The sequence below is a fragment of the Erythrolamprus reginae genome, chromosome 1 (assembly GCF_031021105.1).
Source record: "Erythrolamprus reginae isolate rEryReg1 chromosome 1, rEryReg1.hap1, whole genome shotgun sequence".
Taxonomy (NCBI): domain Eukaryota; kingdom Metazoa; phylum Chordata; class Lepidosauria; order Squamata; family Dipsadidae; genus Erythrolamprus; species Erythrolamprus reginae.
The window spans coordinates 138,274,204-138,294,298 of NC_091950.1; the positions used below are offsets into that span (position 1 = coordinate 138,274,204).

The following is a 20,095-nucleotide window of genomic DNA, read 5'->3' on the forward strand; positions in this document are numbered from 1 at the left end:
ATATTCAACTTCAACAGGAACCAAGAATATGCATGGAATGCACACAAAACTATTCTCAGTAATATTAGCCAGTCAGTCAAAAGTCTGTGAAAAGATCCTTGATTGGTTGATATTTACTCTTATATTTTTTTAATGGTCAATTGAAGAATACATTGAGTTATAATCGATTTTTGGCTGTTTCTAAGTTATGGAAGTGTTTTTTTCAATATATATATTGTTTTTTTAATATATATTTTGCTGAATTTGAAAATTAAAGGAGACTAGGATAGATCTATTTCGGCCTTATTTTGGCCTCATCAGCTAGCCATATCCACTGGGACTTGAACCTGCAACCTTTGCCTTGTAAGGCAGAGAATTATCCTCTAGGCCAGTGATTTTCAACCTTTTTTGGCCGCGGCACATTTTTTACATTTACGAAACCCTGGGGCACATTGAGCGGGGGGGGGGGGGGGGAAGTCTGGACAAAAAAATTTCCCTCTCTCTCTTCCTCCCTTTCGCTCTATTTCTCTCTCCCTTCCTCTTTCTCTCCCTTCATCTTTCTTTCTTTCTCTCTCCACCTCTCTTTCTTTCTCTTCCTTCCTCTCTCTTTTGCTCTCTTTCTCCCTCCCTACCTCCCTTTATGTCTTTCTCGCTCCTTCCCTCCCTCTCTTTCTCTTTCTCTCTCTTGCTTTCTTTCTCTTGTTCTCTTTCTCTCTTTTTCTTGTTCTCTTTTTCTTGTTCTCTTTCTCTCTCTCTCTCTCGTTCTCTTTCTCTCTCTCTCTCTTTCTTTCTCTCTCTGAGCTTCGCGGCACACCTGACCATGTCTCGCGGCACACTAGTGTGCCACGGCACACTGGTTGAAAAACACTGCTCTAGGCTACAGTATCTAATCCCTTCAGCTCTGCAACAGGGAAGGGTTACATATTTTTGTGTCGAATCACCCTGGTGTATTGAAGGAACATCACAGCTCCTTATATATATACAGTGAACCCTCGAGTTTCGCGTCCTCAAGGATCGCGAAAGGGCTATTTCGCGAGTTTTCAACCCGGAAGTAAACTCCACCATCTGCGCATGCGTGCCCTTCCATGCATGCGTAGATGGTGGAGTTTCCCCGCCGGGCAGAGGCTTCCCTGGGTCTTCCCCCTCTTGCCCCCGTAAGACCCCAGCGGCGGCGCGAGCAACGGCGTGGGCGGGCGGGCGGCACGCGCGGGGACACCCCAGCTCGGCTCCCCAGCTGGGAAGCGGCCCCAGCAACAGTGTGGGCGGGCGGGCGGTGCCCGCGCGCTTGGGAACATCGCAGCTCCGCTCCCCAGCTGGGGAGCCGAGCTAGGGAGTCCCCACCGCGCGCGCGTTGCTGGGGAAAGCGCGCGCGCTTGGGGAATCCCTAGCTCCGCTTCCCAGCTGGGGAGCCGAGCTAGGGAGTCCCCACCGCGCGCGCGTTGCTGGGGAAAGCGCGCGCGCTTGGGGAATCCCTAGCTCCGCTTCCCAGCTGGGGAGCCGAGCTAGGGAGTCCCCACCGCGCGCGCGTTGCTGGGGAAAGCGCGCGCGCTTGGGGAATCCCTAGCTCCGCTTCCCAGCTGGGGAGCCGAGCTAGGGAGTCCCCACCGCGCGCGCGTTGCTGGGGAAAGCGCGCGCGCTTGGGGAATCCCTAGCTCCGCTTCCCAGCTGGGGAGCCGAGCTAGGGAGTCCCCACCGCGCGCGCGTTGCTGGGGAAAGCGCGCGCGCTTGGGGAATCCCTAGCTCCGCTTCCCAGCTGGGGAGCGGAGCTGCGATGTCCCCAAGCGCGCGCGCTTTCCCCAGCAACGCGCGCGCGGTGGGGACTCCCTAGCTCGGCTCCCCAGCTGGGAAGCGGCCCCAGCAACAGCGTGAGCAACGGGGTGGGCGGGCGCGAGCAACGGGGTGGGCGGGCGAAGGGCGGGCGGCAGTGGAAGCAAAAACACCATCTGCGCACGCGCAGATGGTGTTTTTACTTCCGCACCGCTACTTCGCTAAAAATCGATCATCGTGTGGGGTCCTGGAACGGAACCCTCGCGATGATCGAGGGTTCACTGTATCTCACACATATTTTTGCTGATATCTATCTGTCTGTCTGTCTGTCTGTCTGTTTGTCTATCCATCTATCACGTACAATAATTGGAAGGGGAAAGAAAGTGTTTCCACTGAAAACGTAGCCTCTATAGCAGGAGCAGAAAATCTCCAAGCAATTTGAGAGGTTGATGGAAATTGAACTTCAGCTATATTGTAGAAGTCAAAGATTCTATGTATATCTACTTGCACATGGAAAAGTGTGTGTATACTGTAGTTTGAAAAATTACTGTCAAAATGTGGGCATAGATAAAAATTCATTACTATGCAAGGGTGAGGTTTCTTTGACCTGTATGTTAGGGCAATGTATCTTCCTTCCTGTGGCGTCTGCAGCAACTTCCTTATTGACTCCGTCCCCTGTAATCTGGACCTCTTTCTTTCCTGATTGAAGTGAGGAAGAGCTGGGTTTCAGTGATGGTGAATTAATCCTTGAGAGAAGAGGAGTTTGAAAGAGACAGTGATGTGCCTCTTCTTAAGGAACCATTGCTTAATTCAGATATACTAAATAAACTACTGATCTGTCTCCAACTCTTTCTGAGGAAAGAGAAAATTGTGGAGAAAATGCAAAAACCCTTGAATGAAACAGATTATTTGGACCTGTTGCAGTCCAGTTTCAGGCCTGGGTTAAGTACAGAGGCAACTCCTGGTTGCACTGGGACCTAGTTAGAAGGAGTGCATTCTGCTTCATCTCTCAACAGTTTCTCCTCCAAATGCTGTCAGAGTGTCTGGTAACTGCTTGGATCTGGAAGGGGAGCAACAGAGAGACATTTACCAAGGCAGAATAGCATTGGTTTTGAAGGCCTGCTGATTCCAGCGAGATGCCATCTTTATTTCTGAATGTGATTTCATTGCCCATAATCAAACTGGTTTTTAATTTGGAGGTGTTGGATCCTGCTTGAAAAACATGTTGAATAATGAAGCAAAGTGGATTAATTTATAGTTCTTCTGCACTGGATGATGCCACAGTGGCAATACGTGCCTAGTGGTGATATCACATAAATGCTGCTTTATTTTGTGTTCTGACAAAATATTTACTGTGTGCTGCTGTACCAAGTTTATATTCTTTTGATGAGCATGAGTGCACCAAAGCTAATTGTCAATAGCCTCATTTATGTTCTCAGGGATGGGAAAAAAGACTTTGAAGAGACTGCCCCCTGGATAAATATTTCTAACCTGGCCTTCCTATCATGCGATAGCCAATTCCATTTGTAAAACTCACTGGCCGAAAACAAAGTCTTTATTTTAAAAGGGTAAACAGCCTGCTTGCTTTGCTGTGTCTCTCCATCTTCCCTCCCCTCCTATCTTCCTGCCTACCCCCCCCCCCATTACTATGTAATGGACTCATGTGGGACATCCTTGAGAGGAATATGGAGGTACATGAGGGGAAATAAGGGACATATGGATACAAGCTATCTCTCTTTTTAATCCTGAATATACTGATTTCTTTCTTACAGCCAGACCCACATTGAGGAGGCCAGGCCACAGCTCCAAAAGCAGCTAGTGGTTGGTCAGTGGAAGTCTCTTTCATCAACTAACAGAGGGCAAGAGTTACAGCTCCCAGAGCCTTCTGTCAAGACCTTGGCCGGTGGGGATGAGACCCAGTCGGTGGCACAACTCAATGTCTCCCGCTTGCGCAGCTCCTCGGTAGAAATCCGTGAGAAGGGCTCCGAGTTCCTGAAGGAGGAGCTCCGTAGAGCTCAGAAGGTAAACATGAGGTTAAGAAGGGATGGAGGCCACTATTCTTAAACCCATATGTGGCAAGCGTAAAGCATATTCTTGGATGTTGCCTCTCAGTAGGTCCAAAAGCTTCATCCAAATTGCTCACCAAGAAATATTGAGTTTTTGTCCATCTGCATTAGGAAATTGACATTTTGTCCTGCCGCTCTGCTTGTCTTTAGGTGTTTGTGAGCTATATTGATCCCATTCTGTGCAAAGCTATTTCATATCAATTCATGAGGCAGACTGTTGCTGAGCAGGTAAAATGCTAGAATACTATTAGGAAATCAAAACAGAAAAACAGATGATTTATGTTATTCCATTTTTTTTCCTGCTAGGTTTTTACTGTGTAACATACAATATGGTTGCCAATTGGTCTCCGGATGCAATTCAAAGTGTTGGTTATGGCCTATAAAGCCCTACATGGCTTAGGACCAGATTACCTACGGGACTGTCTTCTGCCTCATGTATCTCAGTGACCAGTCAGGGCCCACAGAGTTGGCCTTCTTTAGGTTCCATCAGCCAGGCAATGTCTTCTGGCGGGGCCTAGGGGAGGAGCCTTCTCTGTGGTGGCTCTGACCTTTTGGAACCAATTCCTTCCGGAGATTTGTACCGCCCCCACCCTCCTGGTCTTCTTGAAGGCTTTGAAAACTTACCTTTGCCAGCAGGCCTGGGGCCACTGAACTGTTAACATCTTGCCCTGCCCTTTAGTATGACTGTGATGTGAGTGAGTAGGGCTGTATGATTTCAAATTTGGGGTTTTTAGATTGTTTTAAATGTTGGACTTCTGAATTAGTTTTTGTATTTTTTATATGTTGTGAGCGCCCTGAGTCCTTGGAGAAGGGCAGCATATAAGTCCAAAAATAGTAAGTAAGTTAGTAGGAAAGAAAGATTCCCCTCATACCCTGTAAATTCATACATATATTATTTAAGCCCATTTCATATTACTGATTTTGGTGATTTTCTAAATAGAACTTGGATCAAATGTCTATTTCTTAACTTGGTTTCACGAATCTTATGCTTTTACAGAATCCTTCCTATTCATAAATGATGATATGTTTCTTTTGAATCAGGAATCATTACTTCTGTGTAGAACAGACTGGCTACAAGACCAGGGTTTTGTGTAGAACAGACGTCTGTGTAGAACAGACTGGCTACAAGACCAGGGTTTTCCATAATAACCTGGATCAGAATTGGAATTCAGAACTACACACTTTCCACATTATGCTGTCTCGGCAAACAAGAATTCCAGTCTGTTGCTTCTCTAGATTCCAGATTCTGATAGATAGATAGATGGTTTCCTTTCCCTTCTTTCCTGCTCATATGTCGTGGCTCTAGATCACAACTGACGACTTTGTATAATCAGTTGAGCGTCTCATATTGCCTTTAGTTGCCCAAAGGGAAGCCCAAGTTATGGTGTGTTATTTATGCGTTTCTTTATATTTGATAGTCTGGAGTTGAAGTGGTAAGAAAGTGAATCTAGAATTTCATATTTTCTAAGCTACATGTCCAAGTCCAACTTTTGCCATTGCCTCGTTCAGTTAATATGATTTTTTGGCAAGCAGGCCCACTAAAAGTTTTGGATGAGGTTTGTAAAACTACTTTCAGTTTTACAGGGGCAGACAATTGTCAACAGGTTTCAGTGTAGTAGATCTCTGTGGATGTATCTGTCTGTCTGTCTCTTCCTCCCTCTTCCCTCTCCCTTCCCCCCTCTCTGTGTAAAGTAGAATGACTGCCATTATTTATTTATTTTTTATTTATTTATTTATTTATTTTGTCCAATACACAATGAGGGTTTTAGTGAGTATATATCAATATACACATAGTAAAATACATGATGAAGGTTATAGAGGAGATACTCATAGTAAAATATATCTAAGAAAGAATAGAAAAGAAGATATAGGAATAGAATATATAGGAATAGAATATATAGAATATATAGAATATAGTAACAGAATATATATATATATATATATACACATACATATACACATACATATACATATACACATACATACATACATACATACATACATATATATATATATATATATATATATACATATACATATATATATATAGGAATAGAGTATATCATGAAAGAATAGAAGAAGATATATAGGATATATAGGAGAGTAATAGGACAGGGGACGGAAGGCACTCTAGTGCACTTGTACTCGCCCCTTACTGACCTCTTAGGAATCTGGATAGGTCAACCATAGATAATCTAAGGGTAAAGTGTTGGGGGTTTGGGGATGACACTATGGAGTCCGGTAATGAGTTCCACGCTTCGACAACTCTGTTACTGAAGTCATATTTTTTACAGTCAAGTTTGGAGCGGTTAATATTAAGTTTAAATCTGTTGTGTGCTCTTGTGTTGTTGTGGTTGAAGCTGAAGTAGTCGCCGACAGGCAGGACGTTGCAGCATATGATCTTGTGGGCAATACTTAGATCTTGTTTAAGGCGTCTTAGTTCTAAACTTTCTAGGCCCAGGATTGAAAGTCTAGTCTCATAGGGTATTCTATTTCGAGTGGAGGAGTGAAGGGCTCTTCTGGTGAAGTATCTTTGAACATTTTCAAGGGTGTTAATGTCTGAGATACGATATGGGTTCCAAACAGATGAGCTGTATTCGAGGATGGGTCTGGCAAAAGTTTTGTAAGCTCTAGTAAGTAGTGTGAGATTGCCAGAGCAGAAGCTATGTAGGATTAGGTTTACAACTCTTGAAGCCTTCTTGGCTATATTGTTGCAGTGGGCTTTGGCACTTAAATCTTTTGTTATTAGTATACCAAGGTCTTTAACCGAGTGGGGATTATCTGTGATAATTTGATTATTCAGTTCGTATTTGGTGTTCAGATTCTTCTTCCCAATGTGTAGGACAGAGCATTTGCTAGTTGAGATTTGGAGTTGCCATGTGTTAGACCACTCAGAAACAGCGTCAAGGTCTTTTTGGAGAGTAGTTGTGTTATCGGTGGTGTTGAAGAGTTTTACATCATCGGCGAAGAGGACAGTTGCTTGTGATGTAATCGCAAAGGTCATTGATGTAGAGAATGAAGAGCGTTGGTCCCAGTACACTACCTTGGGGAACACCGCTTTTAACTGGGACGGGGGTGGATATGGTGCTTCCTATTTTGACCACTTGTTGTCTGTTTGCCAGGAATGCTGTAATCCATCTGTGGAGGGATCCTGAGATGCCATAGGATTTGAGTTTTAGGAGTAGTTTGTCGTGGACCACTGAATCAAAGGCTTTGCAGAAGTCAATATAAATTGCATCTGTAGATTTCCCTTGATCTAGATGAGTTGTCCATATATTTTTGCAGTGGAGGAGCTGCAGGTTGCAGGATAGTTTTTTTCTGAAACCAAATTGTTTGTTAGAGAGCAAATTATTAGTTTCTAAATGGAGAGTAATTGATTTGTTTATAATTGATTCCATGACTTTGCATGCGACGCAGCATAGTGAAATTGGTCTGTAGTTATCTACAAGAGAGGGGTCTCCTTTTTTGAAGATGGGGATGACCATTGCTTTCGACCATAGCTTAGGAAGTGTGCTGGTTCTGAAGGATTTTTCAAAAATTATGCTTAGTGGTTCAGCTATGGCAGAGGAGAGCTTTTTTAGGAAGTATGCACATAGACCATCTGGTCCGACTGATAGAGAAGGTTTAAGGTCACGTAATGCTTTTTCAACTTGGTCTTTAGTGAAGTCTACTTGGGTTAAGTCGTTGAGGGAGTTTGAGGTGCGATTGATGAAATTGGGGGATGAGCCATTGCTGTTAACAAAGACAGAGCCAAAGAAAGAGTTGAAGAGGTTGGCTTTGGATGAATCATCATGGTATTCTTTGTTGTTGGGTCCTTTGAGAGGTGGGATTGGTCTAGAGTCTTTGAGTTTATTGTTGACAAAGTTGTAGAAAGCTCTATTAGATTTGGTGCGTAGGAGATTTTCCTCTTGTTTGCTGTAGTAGTTAAGGGATTCTGCTTTTATTTGATTGCAAATGCTTTTATATCGGCTTGTGAAGTTGGAAACTTGTCCTTTTTTGTTTTTCCTCCAGAGAGATTTTTTTCTTGTTTGTAATTTTCTTATTGAGATGGGGAGGTTATTTTTTTTGTTTATGGTACATGTTAGAGGTACATGAAGTCTGATAATAATTTTCATTTCGAGTAGGAATGTGTTATAGAGGTCATCAGTAGTGTAGCATTCAGAGAATAGAGTTTTCCAGTTTTTTGTGTTTTCTCTCTGCAGGAATTAAAGTTGAAGGATGAAGAATGTGAGAGACTTTCCAAAGTCAGGGAGCAGTTAGAGCAGGAACTGGAAGAGCTGACAGCAAGCTTATTTGAGGTACTGCATTTTCTTAACTTAAACAGTCCGAATCCTGAAAGTGATGGTGTTGATCCTTTATATACACTAGGATCCGTGCATCTCTTCTCATCTACAAAGCATGCTCTGATAGACTTTGAAAACTGTACTTGCTGAAAGAACAGAATTCCATGTTTACGTTTTTTAATTGTATCATTTCAGATTATGCACGTTTTAATAATTTACCATTAATCTTTTGACCCAGGCTATTTCTTAGAGCTGTATTTTATATATTCAGGAAAGCTTTACTGTGTAGGAGCAGTAAAGCTCATGTTCCACTGGAAGAAGTTAGATCCAGCAAAAGCCACATTATGTTGTTTCTTTGATTATGTAGGCCAGCACCAACAGGAACTGGGTGTTTGCATAAGAACACTCTCTCCTCAGTTAGCAGAGCAACCATTTCTCTTTCCCTAAAGTCAGCAGAATCTGAGCTGGTGCATTTTCTGTCTCATTACCCCTTGATGCGTTGTAGTTCTCATAGGAATGGAAATTTCTCATTTTGTATGGATGCATAGCCTTTCTCTGGGGGATGAGGCTATTCATCCATCAGCTTGGGTCAAAGAGGTGTGCAGTCATTCTCTTGCCATTGAACAAGATGAATGAGGAATTTAGGCAGTTTCCATATTTCAGGGAATTTTCCCAATTTGATCTTTTTGAATTCTTACGTAAACTGAAATGCTGAAATTTTAATTTCACGATGCACTTTGGAACTAAAACAAAAGGAGGGAGGTGTACACAAAAGTTTGTGTGTGTGTTTTTTTTTTTTAAATTGCAAACTGGTACAGAACTAGGCCTAATTCACTCAGGGTGGAAAAATGAGAAATGGAATATAATCTAAGTGAAAGAATTTTGAACAAACTTGAGAGTGTTTGGGTTCTGCAATTCACATCTAATTCACGTAGTCTTCCCTTAACAACCGCATTTGGAATAGGTAACTCCGCAGGATGATGACACAATCTTGAAGTGAAATATTATCTGACTTACATCGGCTCTACTGTGGACATCAAGTGGATCACCTATGGTTGTTAAGTACAGTGTCATATGGCTGCATCTTGCAACTTACTGCTGGCTTCTCCATTGCTTTTGCGTGTCAGAAACTGACTGAGAAGTTGTAAATGGAAATTACATAAACACAGCACATTGTGACTGTTGTAAGTTTAAGGATCAATTATAAACCTATTTTTCAGTACTATCATAAGTTTGAACAAATGCTAACTAGGGAAGTCAATATCTGACTACTATTTGTATGTAAGTCTGTGCTGGAGAAGAGTTTGTTCCAGAGGTGGGCTGCTCGCCAAAACATGCCCGCACTTGCGTCCTCATGCAAAATTTTACGTCTTGCATAGGTGTGGGAAGCAAAATCCCACACTCAAGTTCTAGAGCCGTGGAGCTCCGCACAATTAGCCGTTCCGGCAGCAGCCCACCTCTGGCTTGTTATCTGTTTGCAAGATCATGTTGACAGAAGATACACCAGGATAAGACAAGTGATTAATATTCACCTTTATTTCTCCAGGTGAGTATTAAATGTAAATTGGATACTGAATGCTTTGTTTATTTTTAGTTTGCTTTTAAGAATATTTTGTTGTTCTCTTTCAAACACATTCTCAAGGAAAATTACGAATATAAAAAATAAAACATGCAGGAGGACCTCCACATTTTATAAAAGTAATTTAAAATTGCCAGAAACATAAAGCTCTTTGTGGCCTGCACACTCTAAATCATGTGAGGACCTAATTTTTTTGTATTGGTGAATTAGAATTGGCAGTGACCTTTCAGCTAAGAGGATTTATGTCAGCCCTATCCTCTCAAAATTCCAAACGTATTCTATGGCAACTCCATTTAGAGCTGATAAATAAAAGATATGTCTCAGTCCAGTATTTTTTAAGTAAAAACCTCATATTTAAAATACAGACAGTCCTCAACTTACAACCACAACTGAGCCCAAAATTTATGTTGTTAAATGAGACATTTCTTAAGTGAGTTTTGCCCCTTTTTACAATTTTCAGGGAAGCTTTCCTAAATTCTCTGGAGTGCAAAAAACAGCACAATGGCAAATGAGAAGTGCATTTTCCTGAACTTCTGGTTTGTTCGTTGGGGGATTTTTTTTTCCCCCCCCGGGGCTTTGGGGAAGCTTCTCTGAAGTGTCCGGAGGACAAAACGGACTTTCCCAAGGCCGAAAATCAGCATGCACGCGCTGGAGCTGATACAGGGCAAAGTCTCATGTGCCCTCCAATATGATTGCATGTGCCACCTGTGGCACATGTGCCAAGGGTTCACCATTACGGCCTTAGAAGATACACTATATGTTTCCAACAGGGAGTGTGTGTGTGCTGTTTTGTATTGTTATCCTACCTGCCCTTTCCACTGCTTTTTATGGTATTGCAAACTGCCTGTCCAGGTGCCATCAATTTATAGTACATAAAAGTGACAAATGCTCAGATGGAAGAGAAACTGCAAAAATAGACGTGTAGAGAAGAAATTGGATGGAATGTTTTGTTTTGTTTTTAAATCACGATTTAATCTCAATATTCCAACTTTCCATGTTGGCTGCACTCATTTTCCTTCATCTGGTGAAGTCTGCAAGAGTTCTGCATTCTCCAAGACTCACTGTCACCATTGATCCCAAGGGAAAAAAACGGTGTGCTTCTGCTGTATTTATTTATTTATTTATTCAATTTTTATGCCGCCCTTCTCCTTAGACTCAGGGCGGCTTACAACATGTTAGCAATAGCACTTTTTAACAGAGCCAGCATATTGCCCCCACAATCCGGGTCCTCATTTTACCCACCTCGGAAGGATGGAAGGCTGAGTCAACCTTGAGCCGGTGATGAGATTTGAACTGCTGACCTTCAGATCTACAGTCAGCTACAGTGGCCTGCAGTACAGCACTCTACCTGCTGCGCCACCCCGGCTCTTCGCCACCCCGGCTCTATATATGATTAAATGTGTTTTTATTTTATTTTAATGTGCCCACTACACTATGTGTCTGTGTTGGTTCGTATGGGTGGCAGTTTGGGAAAAGACAGTTGGGCTTTTATTCCATATTCTTAAAAAATTGTTCTTGTCATTTTTGAGAACCTGATTTCTTCGGACAAAAAATGTCCTTTTGTTTTATTCTATCTGCCGTAGGAAGCCCACAAAATGGTCCGGGAGGCAAACACCAAGCAAGCGGCCTCAGAGAAGCAGCTGAGGGAGGCACAAGGGAAGGTGAAGAAATCCATTTCATACATTGCCTTCATCCATACAATCATGGTGACCGCAAGACCATGTCTACTAAGTATATCCCAAAGTCCGTGAGCCTGACACTGAAAGGAAAACTTTTAGATATGGGCTCCTATCATGGTCTGGATAGCAAACCTGCTTGTACTAGTTCCCACACTGTGGGGAGTGTGTGTATGCATACAGAAGTTCTGGAGCAGGCTTTTCTTTCAGATGTAAAGGTAGTGGGAGTCACTTGGGTCTAGAACAGTGATGGCGAACCTATGGCATGGGTGCCACAGGTGGCACTCGGAGCCATATCTGCTGGCATGCGCGCCGTTGCCCTAGCTCAGTTCCAAGGTGCATTTGTGTGTCAGATAGCTGATTTTTGGCTTGTACAGAGGCTCTGGGAGGGTGTTTCTGGCTTCCAGAGAGCGTCCGGGGGATGGGGAAGGCGTTTTTATCTTCCCCCGGCTCCAGGGAAGCCTTTGGAGCCTGGGGAGGGCGAAACACAAACCTACTGGGCCCACCAGAAGTTGGGAAACAGACCATTTTCAACCTCCAGAGGGTCTTCAGGAGCGGGGAAAGCTGTTTTTGCCCTCCCCAGGCATTGAATTATGGGTGTGAGCACTCATGTATGCATAATAGCTGGCATGCATAATCTTTTGGCACCTGAGGGAAAAAAGGTTTGCCATCAGTGGTCTAGAATATAGAATAGAGGCAACAGGTTAAAAAGGTTTTTTTATGTGGCAGAGTAGTCCAAATTAAGTTGTTGCACAGGAGCAGGAATCGAACCATAGAAAAATGCTTCTGAGGTATATTTTTCAAATGTGTTCTGTTGCTGATAACTGTAACAAAGGGGACACGGTTCCTCTCAGTGAATGCTCATGGGAATTTGGTGATAAAGCAATAAAAAGAATGCAATAGGGTTTGCAATAACTTCAGAAAACTCAAAACCCAAACAGCTAAACGTAAATGCACTGCACTCTAAAGTCAAAGACCTGAATCTTGCTGAATCAGGAGACTTGGCTCTCGCTGTCTGAAAACTGATGTTATTTCACATGTTTTAGAAAATGTTTTCCATGTAATTCTGGCAGTTCTAGTTTAGAAGCAAATCCTGCTGAGTTTGCTGGGATTTGCTTCCAAGAAATGGAGCAGCGGGTTGTAGCCTTAGTAGGCGTGAGCAAAGCCATAAATATCTGTACCCCTATGGCTTGATACCACAAAGAGTTCAGAGAGTGTTCACAAGTCAAAGAAAAGATAAGACAAAGAGACTTATTTAGCAGTTACAGGAAGTCTTCGACTTTGTGACCTAGATTTGAAGTTAAAGTGTTTGCCCTCGTATGACTGCATTTTGGGTGCTCAGCCACTGGCCTGCATTTATAGCCATATGCAGCATCCCGTGATCATCTGACCATGATTTATGACATTTTTATCACCGGAACTGGTATTTATTTCCTGTTTGAGGTAAAAACAACAACAACCTCATAGCAAACAATGCGTTTGCCTAACTACCATAGCATTCACTTTATGACCACTGCAAAAAGTCTTAAAATTGGACACGGCCACATTGACAACCACCACAATTTGCTTAACAACAACTTGTGATTGAAATTGCACACTGGATTATAGCCATAATGCTGAACGTATACTATCAGTATGCATTCAGAAATAATCCATGCAAAAAGGAAGGAAGGAAGGAAGGAAGGAAAGAAAAAGAAAGAAAGAAAGAAAGAAAGAAAGAAAGAAAGAAAAAGAAAGAGCATAATGTAGTAAATACATGGCCTCTAGGAACTGGATAAGGCCCAGCTGTTGGATCCATTGCCAGATTTCTCTTAATGTCAACACTTTATCCTAATCTTCACCCCCAAACTATCCACAGTATCTGAAGCCAATTAGGTTTCATCCCATTCTCTGCAGAAGGACAAAATGTCTTTGCTTCCAGCATGAGAAATCTTCAGGTATTTGAAGAGTCTTGTTCAACCAGTTTGTGCAGGAGAGGGGACACCAGAGATTAGTGATACATCACTGATACTTCAGCTTCCACAATCCCTTTTTTGATAACTTTAGAAGAACTTGCTGAACTCGAACTTCTTGTATATTCAAAAATTCAAGAGGCACAGCTAAGGATTTTTCTTTTCTTTTTAAATATTTTTATTAATTTTCCACTTTTTAAAAAGAAAACACAATAGTAAGTGCAGAAGAAAATCAAAGAAATTTAAATTAATAGTAGTATATACAGATATTAGCATTAAAGTCACTATATTTATATTATATTAATTATACACCAGACTATAATTTGTCTCAAGTATATAAATTAGTACATGCTTTTTTCCAAAAACAAATTAATTTCATATATACTTCAATGATTTATCATGCAGTCTATATTGCCTCCTCCCCCCAAATTGTAAAGTCTAGATTTTATTTATTACATACTTCAAAATATTTAAGAAAGTAAAAATAAAAAACAATACCTTAGGGACCACCTTCTGCTGCACGAATCCCAGCGACCGATTAGGTCCCACAGAGTTGGCCTTCTCCAGGTCCCGTTGACAAAACAATGCCGTCTGGCAGGACCCAGGGGAAGAGCCTTCTCTGTGGTGGTCCCGACCCTCTGGAATCAACTCTCCTCGGAGATCAGGACCGCCCCCACCCTCCTTGTCTTTTGCAAATTCCTAAAAACCCACCTTTGCCACCAGGCATGGGGAAATTGATTCCCCTTGGCCGCTCCATTTTATGTATTGTTTGTTTGGGTTGCATGAATGTTTTTAATCAAGGGCTTTTTTAACTGTTCTGCTTTTTAAAAAATCATTGGATTTGTATTTTGTGTTCCTGTTGTGAGGTGCTCCGAGTCTTTGGAGAGGGGCGGCATGCAAATCTAATTAATAATAATAATAATAATAATAATAATAATAATAATAATAATAATAATAATGATAATAATAATAATAATAATGATAATAATAATAATTTAACAGCTAAGGATTTTTGAAACTGATTTGTAGCTATGAATTACAGAAAAAAAGCTGCCATTGTAATGTGATTATAGCACCATCTGTTGGCAGAGCTAAAGCAAATCACCAGAAAGATTTTGTGTTGGATGCTTTATCCCACCATAATGTGAGAAATACAAATAGTCCTCAACTGACAACCACAATTGCTGTTGCTAAGCAAGATAGTTGTGAGTTTGCACCATATTACAACCTGTCTTGCCACAGTTACTAAGTGAATCACTACAGTTGTTAAGTTTGTATCATGTTAGTTAAGTGAATCTGCCTTCCCCATCAACTTTTTAGAAGGTCGCAAAAGGTGATCACAAGATCCCAGGACACTGCAACCATGCCAGTTACAAGCATTAGAATTGTGATCACATGACCATGGGGATGCTGCAACAGTTGTAAGTGTGAAAAGCGCTCATAAGTCACTTCCTTTAGTGCTGTTGAATAGTCACTAAGCAAACGGCTGTAAGTTGAGAACTACCTGTGGCCCTCTTTGCATGAACCAATCTTTGTATAAGCATTTTTATTTTTGCCAGTATTTGTATAAATAGAAATTATGCACCAAGAAATACCAGCCATGTAGGTAAATAATATATGCAAATATGCATGCGCCCTCTCCTATTTAGTGCATTTGGTAGTTATGATGTACAGGGGGAAATCTTTATAAAACTTATATAATTGACACTTGGGGATTGTGCAAGGAAATAAGAATAAAAACATGTAATTTAGAGGATATAAAGCTAGTAGCTCATGAACTCAACTTCCTGTTTGCTTTAAAGAAGAGCCACGATTGATTGGCTTCATAAGCCATTAAATGTTCTCCTGGATATGGCATAATGAATCTCAGCAACCAGCTGAGCCTGTTAACACCCAAAGCAAACCTTTACATATCTGTTTTGGACCTTGATAGGTGTTCAGTGAAAAATAAGAATGAATAAACAAAAACTTCATTAGTTTTTTGCTGACAAATCCCCACTCTCTAGTCCAGCTCAGAGAGTTGGCCTTTTCCAGGTCTTGTCAACCAGACAATGTCGCTTGGCGGGGCCAAGGGGAAGAGCCTTCTCTGTGGGGGCCCCGGCCCTCTGGAATCAGCTCCCCTCAGAGATTCGCACTGCCCCCACCCTCCTTGCCTTCCATAAGAGTCTAAAGACTCATTTATGTCACCAGGCTTGGAGCAATTAAACCTTAGGCCACCTGGCCGATGAATGTTATGTATGGTTGAGTTCTGAATGCGTATGATTTACTTTTAAAATATTAGGGTTTTTAGCTCAGTTTTTTAGTTAATTAAGTGGATTTGCCACTGTCATTTATTTTTATTATATGTTGTTTGTTTATTTATTTAATTTGACTTCTATGCCGCCCAATCCTGAAGGACTCAGGGCGGCTTACAACAATAAAGGAATTACAAAACAATGCCTGGGATAAACATATACCCATCCTAAGATAAAATACAGAAAATAGCATAAGAGCAGACTAGATGGACCATGAGGTCTTTTTCTGCCATCAGACTTCTATGTTTCTACAATAGAAGAAGTCAAAAATATTATCTAATCTCTAAAATCCTAATAAAACTAGTATAAAATGGACATAACAACATGCATACACACCAATCTAACACATTTATATATGTTGTAAGCCGCCCTGAGAGGGGTGGCATAGAAATCCAATCAATCAATCAATCAATCAATCAATCAATCAATCATGAACAAACATATAAACTATCCTGAGACCAAGTCATTGCTGATGACTCTTTGGTTTCTCATCAGATTGACCTGCTCATCAGATTGACATTGCTGATGACTCTTTGGTTTCTCATCAGATTGACATGCTGCAGGCGGAGGTGACAGCCTTGAAGACGCTAGTTATAACGTCAACTCCTTCCTCGCCAAATCGGGAGTTTCACCCACAACTTCAGAGCCCCGTCAAAACAGCCTTCAGAAAGGGACATGGACGCAACAAGAGCACCAGTAGCACCGGTGCAATCACAGTTGCCGGCCAGAGTGCGCCCCAGGAGTCAGTCAACAGCGAATTCAAAGAGGTGGGTAAATGTGATCGATCCACATCTAGCTTAAGAGGCCCTGGGAGGAAGCAAAATATTATCAGCCATGCTGTGTTGTGTGTGTGATGGGGATATGCAGTAAGGCCAGGGATCCAGTGGAACAGTCTGTTTTATCTTGCACTGATACATCCTGCTTCATTGCGGGAAGTGCTGATGAAACATTAATTAACCTATTTTGATTAATTCCTTGATGTGCTTTCGATATGTTAAGTCAGTCAAAGAATTAAGCAGTAATCATCCTGTATAGCTAGGCATGAATAAGCTTAAATATAACTGTAATCAAACACGACAAATCTTGTAGGTTCTAGCCATGTTGGTCCAGAGTTCCCAATATTGCTGGGGAAGGAAAATTTGGGAATTCTGGGAATTGCAGTCCTAGTACATCTGGATTAGATAGCATGGCCACCTTTATAGAACAGAATAGAATTTTATTGGCCAAGTGTGATTGGACACACAAGGAATTTGTCTTGGTGCATATGCTCTCAGCGTACATAAAAGAAATAGATACATTTGTCAAGAATCATGTGGTACAACACTTAATGATTGTCATAGGGGTCAAATAAGCAATGAAGAAACAATCAATATTAATAAAAATCTTAGGATGTACCTTCTGGGGTGGGGTATTTGTGCCCAAAGTCTTTTGTGACTGAGGTCGTCTTCTTTCTATTCTTCTGTCCCTCTCACACCATTTTCCTTTCTCTCCTTGTCTTTCTCCTCTTTCCCCCTTCTCTCTGCCCTTGTCACCTATCTGTCTTGGTCTCCCATTCCTTAAAGTCTGGGGTACCCACTCTCCTCTCCCTGCTGCTCTGTATCGTCCCTGCGAAGGCAATCCACATCACCTATGAGCCAGGCTGGCGGTTCCTGGCAGCAGACTCTCCTTTCTCCTCTCCTCTCTCGCGGCAGGTAATCTCTTTTAGGGTGGGGTGAAGAGCTCTGCGACTAAGCAGGTAGGCTCAGATATTTGGTCACAACAGTGCCAAAAATATTTGTTGGTGAAGGTGGTCATAAAGTCTGAGGGAAGCCGTTCTTCTTCTGTACAGACAGTAAAGAGCCATGCCCTCCTTTTCCTGTTGTTTAGATTCACTATTCATAGCAGTCGTTGCCAGAAAAGGTGGCACTGAAACATCAAGGCTGCTAAAAAAAAAAAAATCTTGATTGTTGCAGTCGTAATCAGTCTGGCCGTGGAAACTGATTTCACTGATCTCGAGGAAGGATCAGTTCTGGGGACAAGAAGTACTTTTTGGATGTGCTTTTAACACTTCCCCTGTTCAGTTTTTTCTTTAACACAGTCATTTGTGCGTGTCTTTTTCTCTCCAGTGGTTCTTAACTTTTCTAATGCCGTGACCCCTTAATACAGTTCCTCATATTGTGGTGGCTCCCAACCATAAGTCTAGCGCCAATTCTCCCAATAGAGCTTTAAGCTGATTGGCAGGAAGGTCAGAGGAACACCCGCACTGTAAATCCCTGATTGGTTGGATTGTAGAAATATGTTCCAAGGCACCAGAATAGAAGCTTTAGTTCCTAATACCATGGAAAATTCATCTTTTCCCATGGTCTTAAGCGACCCCTGTGAAACGGTCCTTTGACCCCCCCCCAAAGGGCCCTGACCCCCCGGTTGAGAACCATTGAGAGTCTAAATGTTTCCCTCCTGTTAGATTGGGTACACCAGGCTGGACATGTTGTAGTTAAATTGGTTTTATTAACAATCAACTGGAACGGCAGCAAGTGATTGCTAACAGGCTGGGTAGCAAAAGAAACACCCTAAAATAACGGCACTGTATATATACAGTTCAACAGGGTAGGTGTGGCTTTGACAGCTGTTTAAAACTGGCAGCAGCCGCTGTTATCCAATTAGCGGCTAGCATTCAAATGGCCGCTGTTATCCAATCAGTGGCCAGTATGCAAATTTCCTCGAACAGAACACCTCCCTTCCCCCATGTGGGTGCTCTGAGATGGTTTCCTGGTCTCAGGTGAGCTCAATGATTCTACATTGTCAATAGAGACTTTTCCTTCGGACTGGGGAGCTGCATTCACTGCTACATTCTTTTCATAGTTTTTGGCGTGTTTGTGCTCTGCTTTTTAAAAATATGTATGGACAGGAGAGTAAGAAGAATCTTCCCACAAAATATTCCAATATTTATAAAATGTTCCTTTTATAAGCTTCAAAGAAAAGCTACTAGGGATGTCTGAAGTCAGTTATGTCTGTCCCAAAGATGCTTTTTCAAGATGCAGCTGGACTTTCTGGTTTTTCTTTGCAGACATTTGCTTCTCATTCAAAAAGCTTCTTCAGGTCTGAGCTTCTTGGATGAGAAGTGAAACATCTTCAAAGGAAAACCGGAAAGTCCAGTTGCCTCTTCAAAAAGCACCTTTGGGACAACTATGACCTGGATGACTAAGAATCTCCATAGACATTCATTTATTTCTGATTATCATGGTTGTGCTTTCTATTGTTGAACGTTCTAAACCTCTCCAACATTTGGAAGAGAACATGCTAGGAGAGGTTAGTGGCTTTCTGAAAACCTGGGGGTACTCACGGGTTTTGAGAATTGCCTTTATTGAAAGAGGAAATCTGCAAGTCCCAGAGTTTGAAGATTTTGAGAATTGCCTTTATTTAAAGCAGAAGTGGGGAACTACAGCCCTTTTATGACTTGTGGACTTTATGCTGCCTCAGGAATTCTGGGGATTGAAATCCATAAGTCATAAAAGGACCATAGCTCCCCCACCCGATTTAAAACAAAGGTCTTGTCAATAACAGCTTATAGATGTGGCAGTTTGGTGGGCTATGTTGAGAAACCAAAATGACAAGATCTTTTCCACAAGTCAACTATGAGCTGCTAACTTATTAACTTTGGAAAGGAGAACTCACAAATTTATAGAAGACTGGATGGTCAGTGGCTACCAGTCAAGATTGCTGTATGCTATGTCCGGTTTTGGAATCAGAAATCCCAAATGTTCATCAATTGCTAGAAGCAAAATAATGTCCTATTTGCCTTGGGTTTCCCAAAGGCACCAATTGACCTTTCTGGGAGTACTCAGCATTCGAGACTTGATTCACCATAGAATGTTTTAATCATTTTTTATTCTTAAGGGATGACTACAAAAATCAAGCCGGTATGTTTTCTCTGTTGGCTCTGGCTGCCTGATAATGCAAAACCAATGGTGCCCTATCATCTTTACTTGCTTGGTTAAATATTTATTTATTTACTGGTATATCTTGGCTTGTTTACTTAAAAGATAAATTTGGTGCCACCACAATTGAAAAGACTGTATTGGGGTACTACTGATTCTTGTGAGTCTTCTCCCCGCCATATGGATACATGACTAAAGAAAGAATGTTGCATCCTGCCTTTCCTACCTGCCATGCCTCATTTTGTAACAATCAAATTCTTCAGAACATGGAATGCTTCAATTATGAATTGTTTTTAGAATCTGCCCCTTATTCAACACAACCAAGTAGTCATGCAGTCTTTTGGAAAAGATTCATCCCCCCTCCACCCAACTTTGCTGAAGGGATGCTTGCTTGCTGGGATCGGAGACGAATTCCTCTTTGGTGAGGGGGTGCGGGGATTGTGCTTCTTTTCATAGGAAAGCCATGCACATGGTTATCTCCCTGTTCAGTGCAACAAAGATAAGGGGTTTCAAATACATATCACTTGTTTGGAAGAGCTTAACATTCTTATTGCCGATAATAATAAAGTTAGAGGAGAATGT

At 41.8% G+C, this 20,095-nt stretch overlaps 2 protein-coding genes across 3 annotated transcripts in view; both read left to right on the plus strand.

The window, feature by feature from the left end:
- LOC139175661 (veficolin-1-like) overlaps positions 1 to 20,095 on the plus strand; it is a 940,898-nt gene that overhangs the window by 307,716 nt on the left and 613,087 nt on the right. The window lies entirely within an intron of this gene.
- Positions 1 to 20,095, plus strand: part of RAB3IL1 (RAB3A interacting protein like 1) — a 44,884-nt gene that overhangs the window by 14,471 nt on the left and 10,318 nt on the right. For both annotated transcript variants that reach the window (XM_070766638.1, XM_070766646.1), the window contains exons 2-5: positions 3,519 to 3,768; positions 8,015 to 8,110; positions 11,258 to 11,335; positions 16,145 to 16,363. In XM_070766638.1, the coding sequence (XP_070622739.1) occupies positions 3,519 to 3,768; positions 8,015 to 8,110; positions 11,258 to 11,335; positions 16,145 to 16,363 (643 nt within the window). The remainder of the gene's footprint in view (positions 1 to 3,518; positions 3,769 to 8,014; positions 8,111 to 11,257; positions 11,336 to 16,144; positions 16,364 to 20,095) is intronic.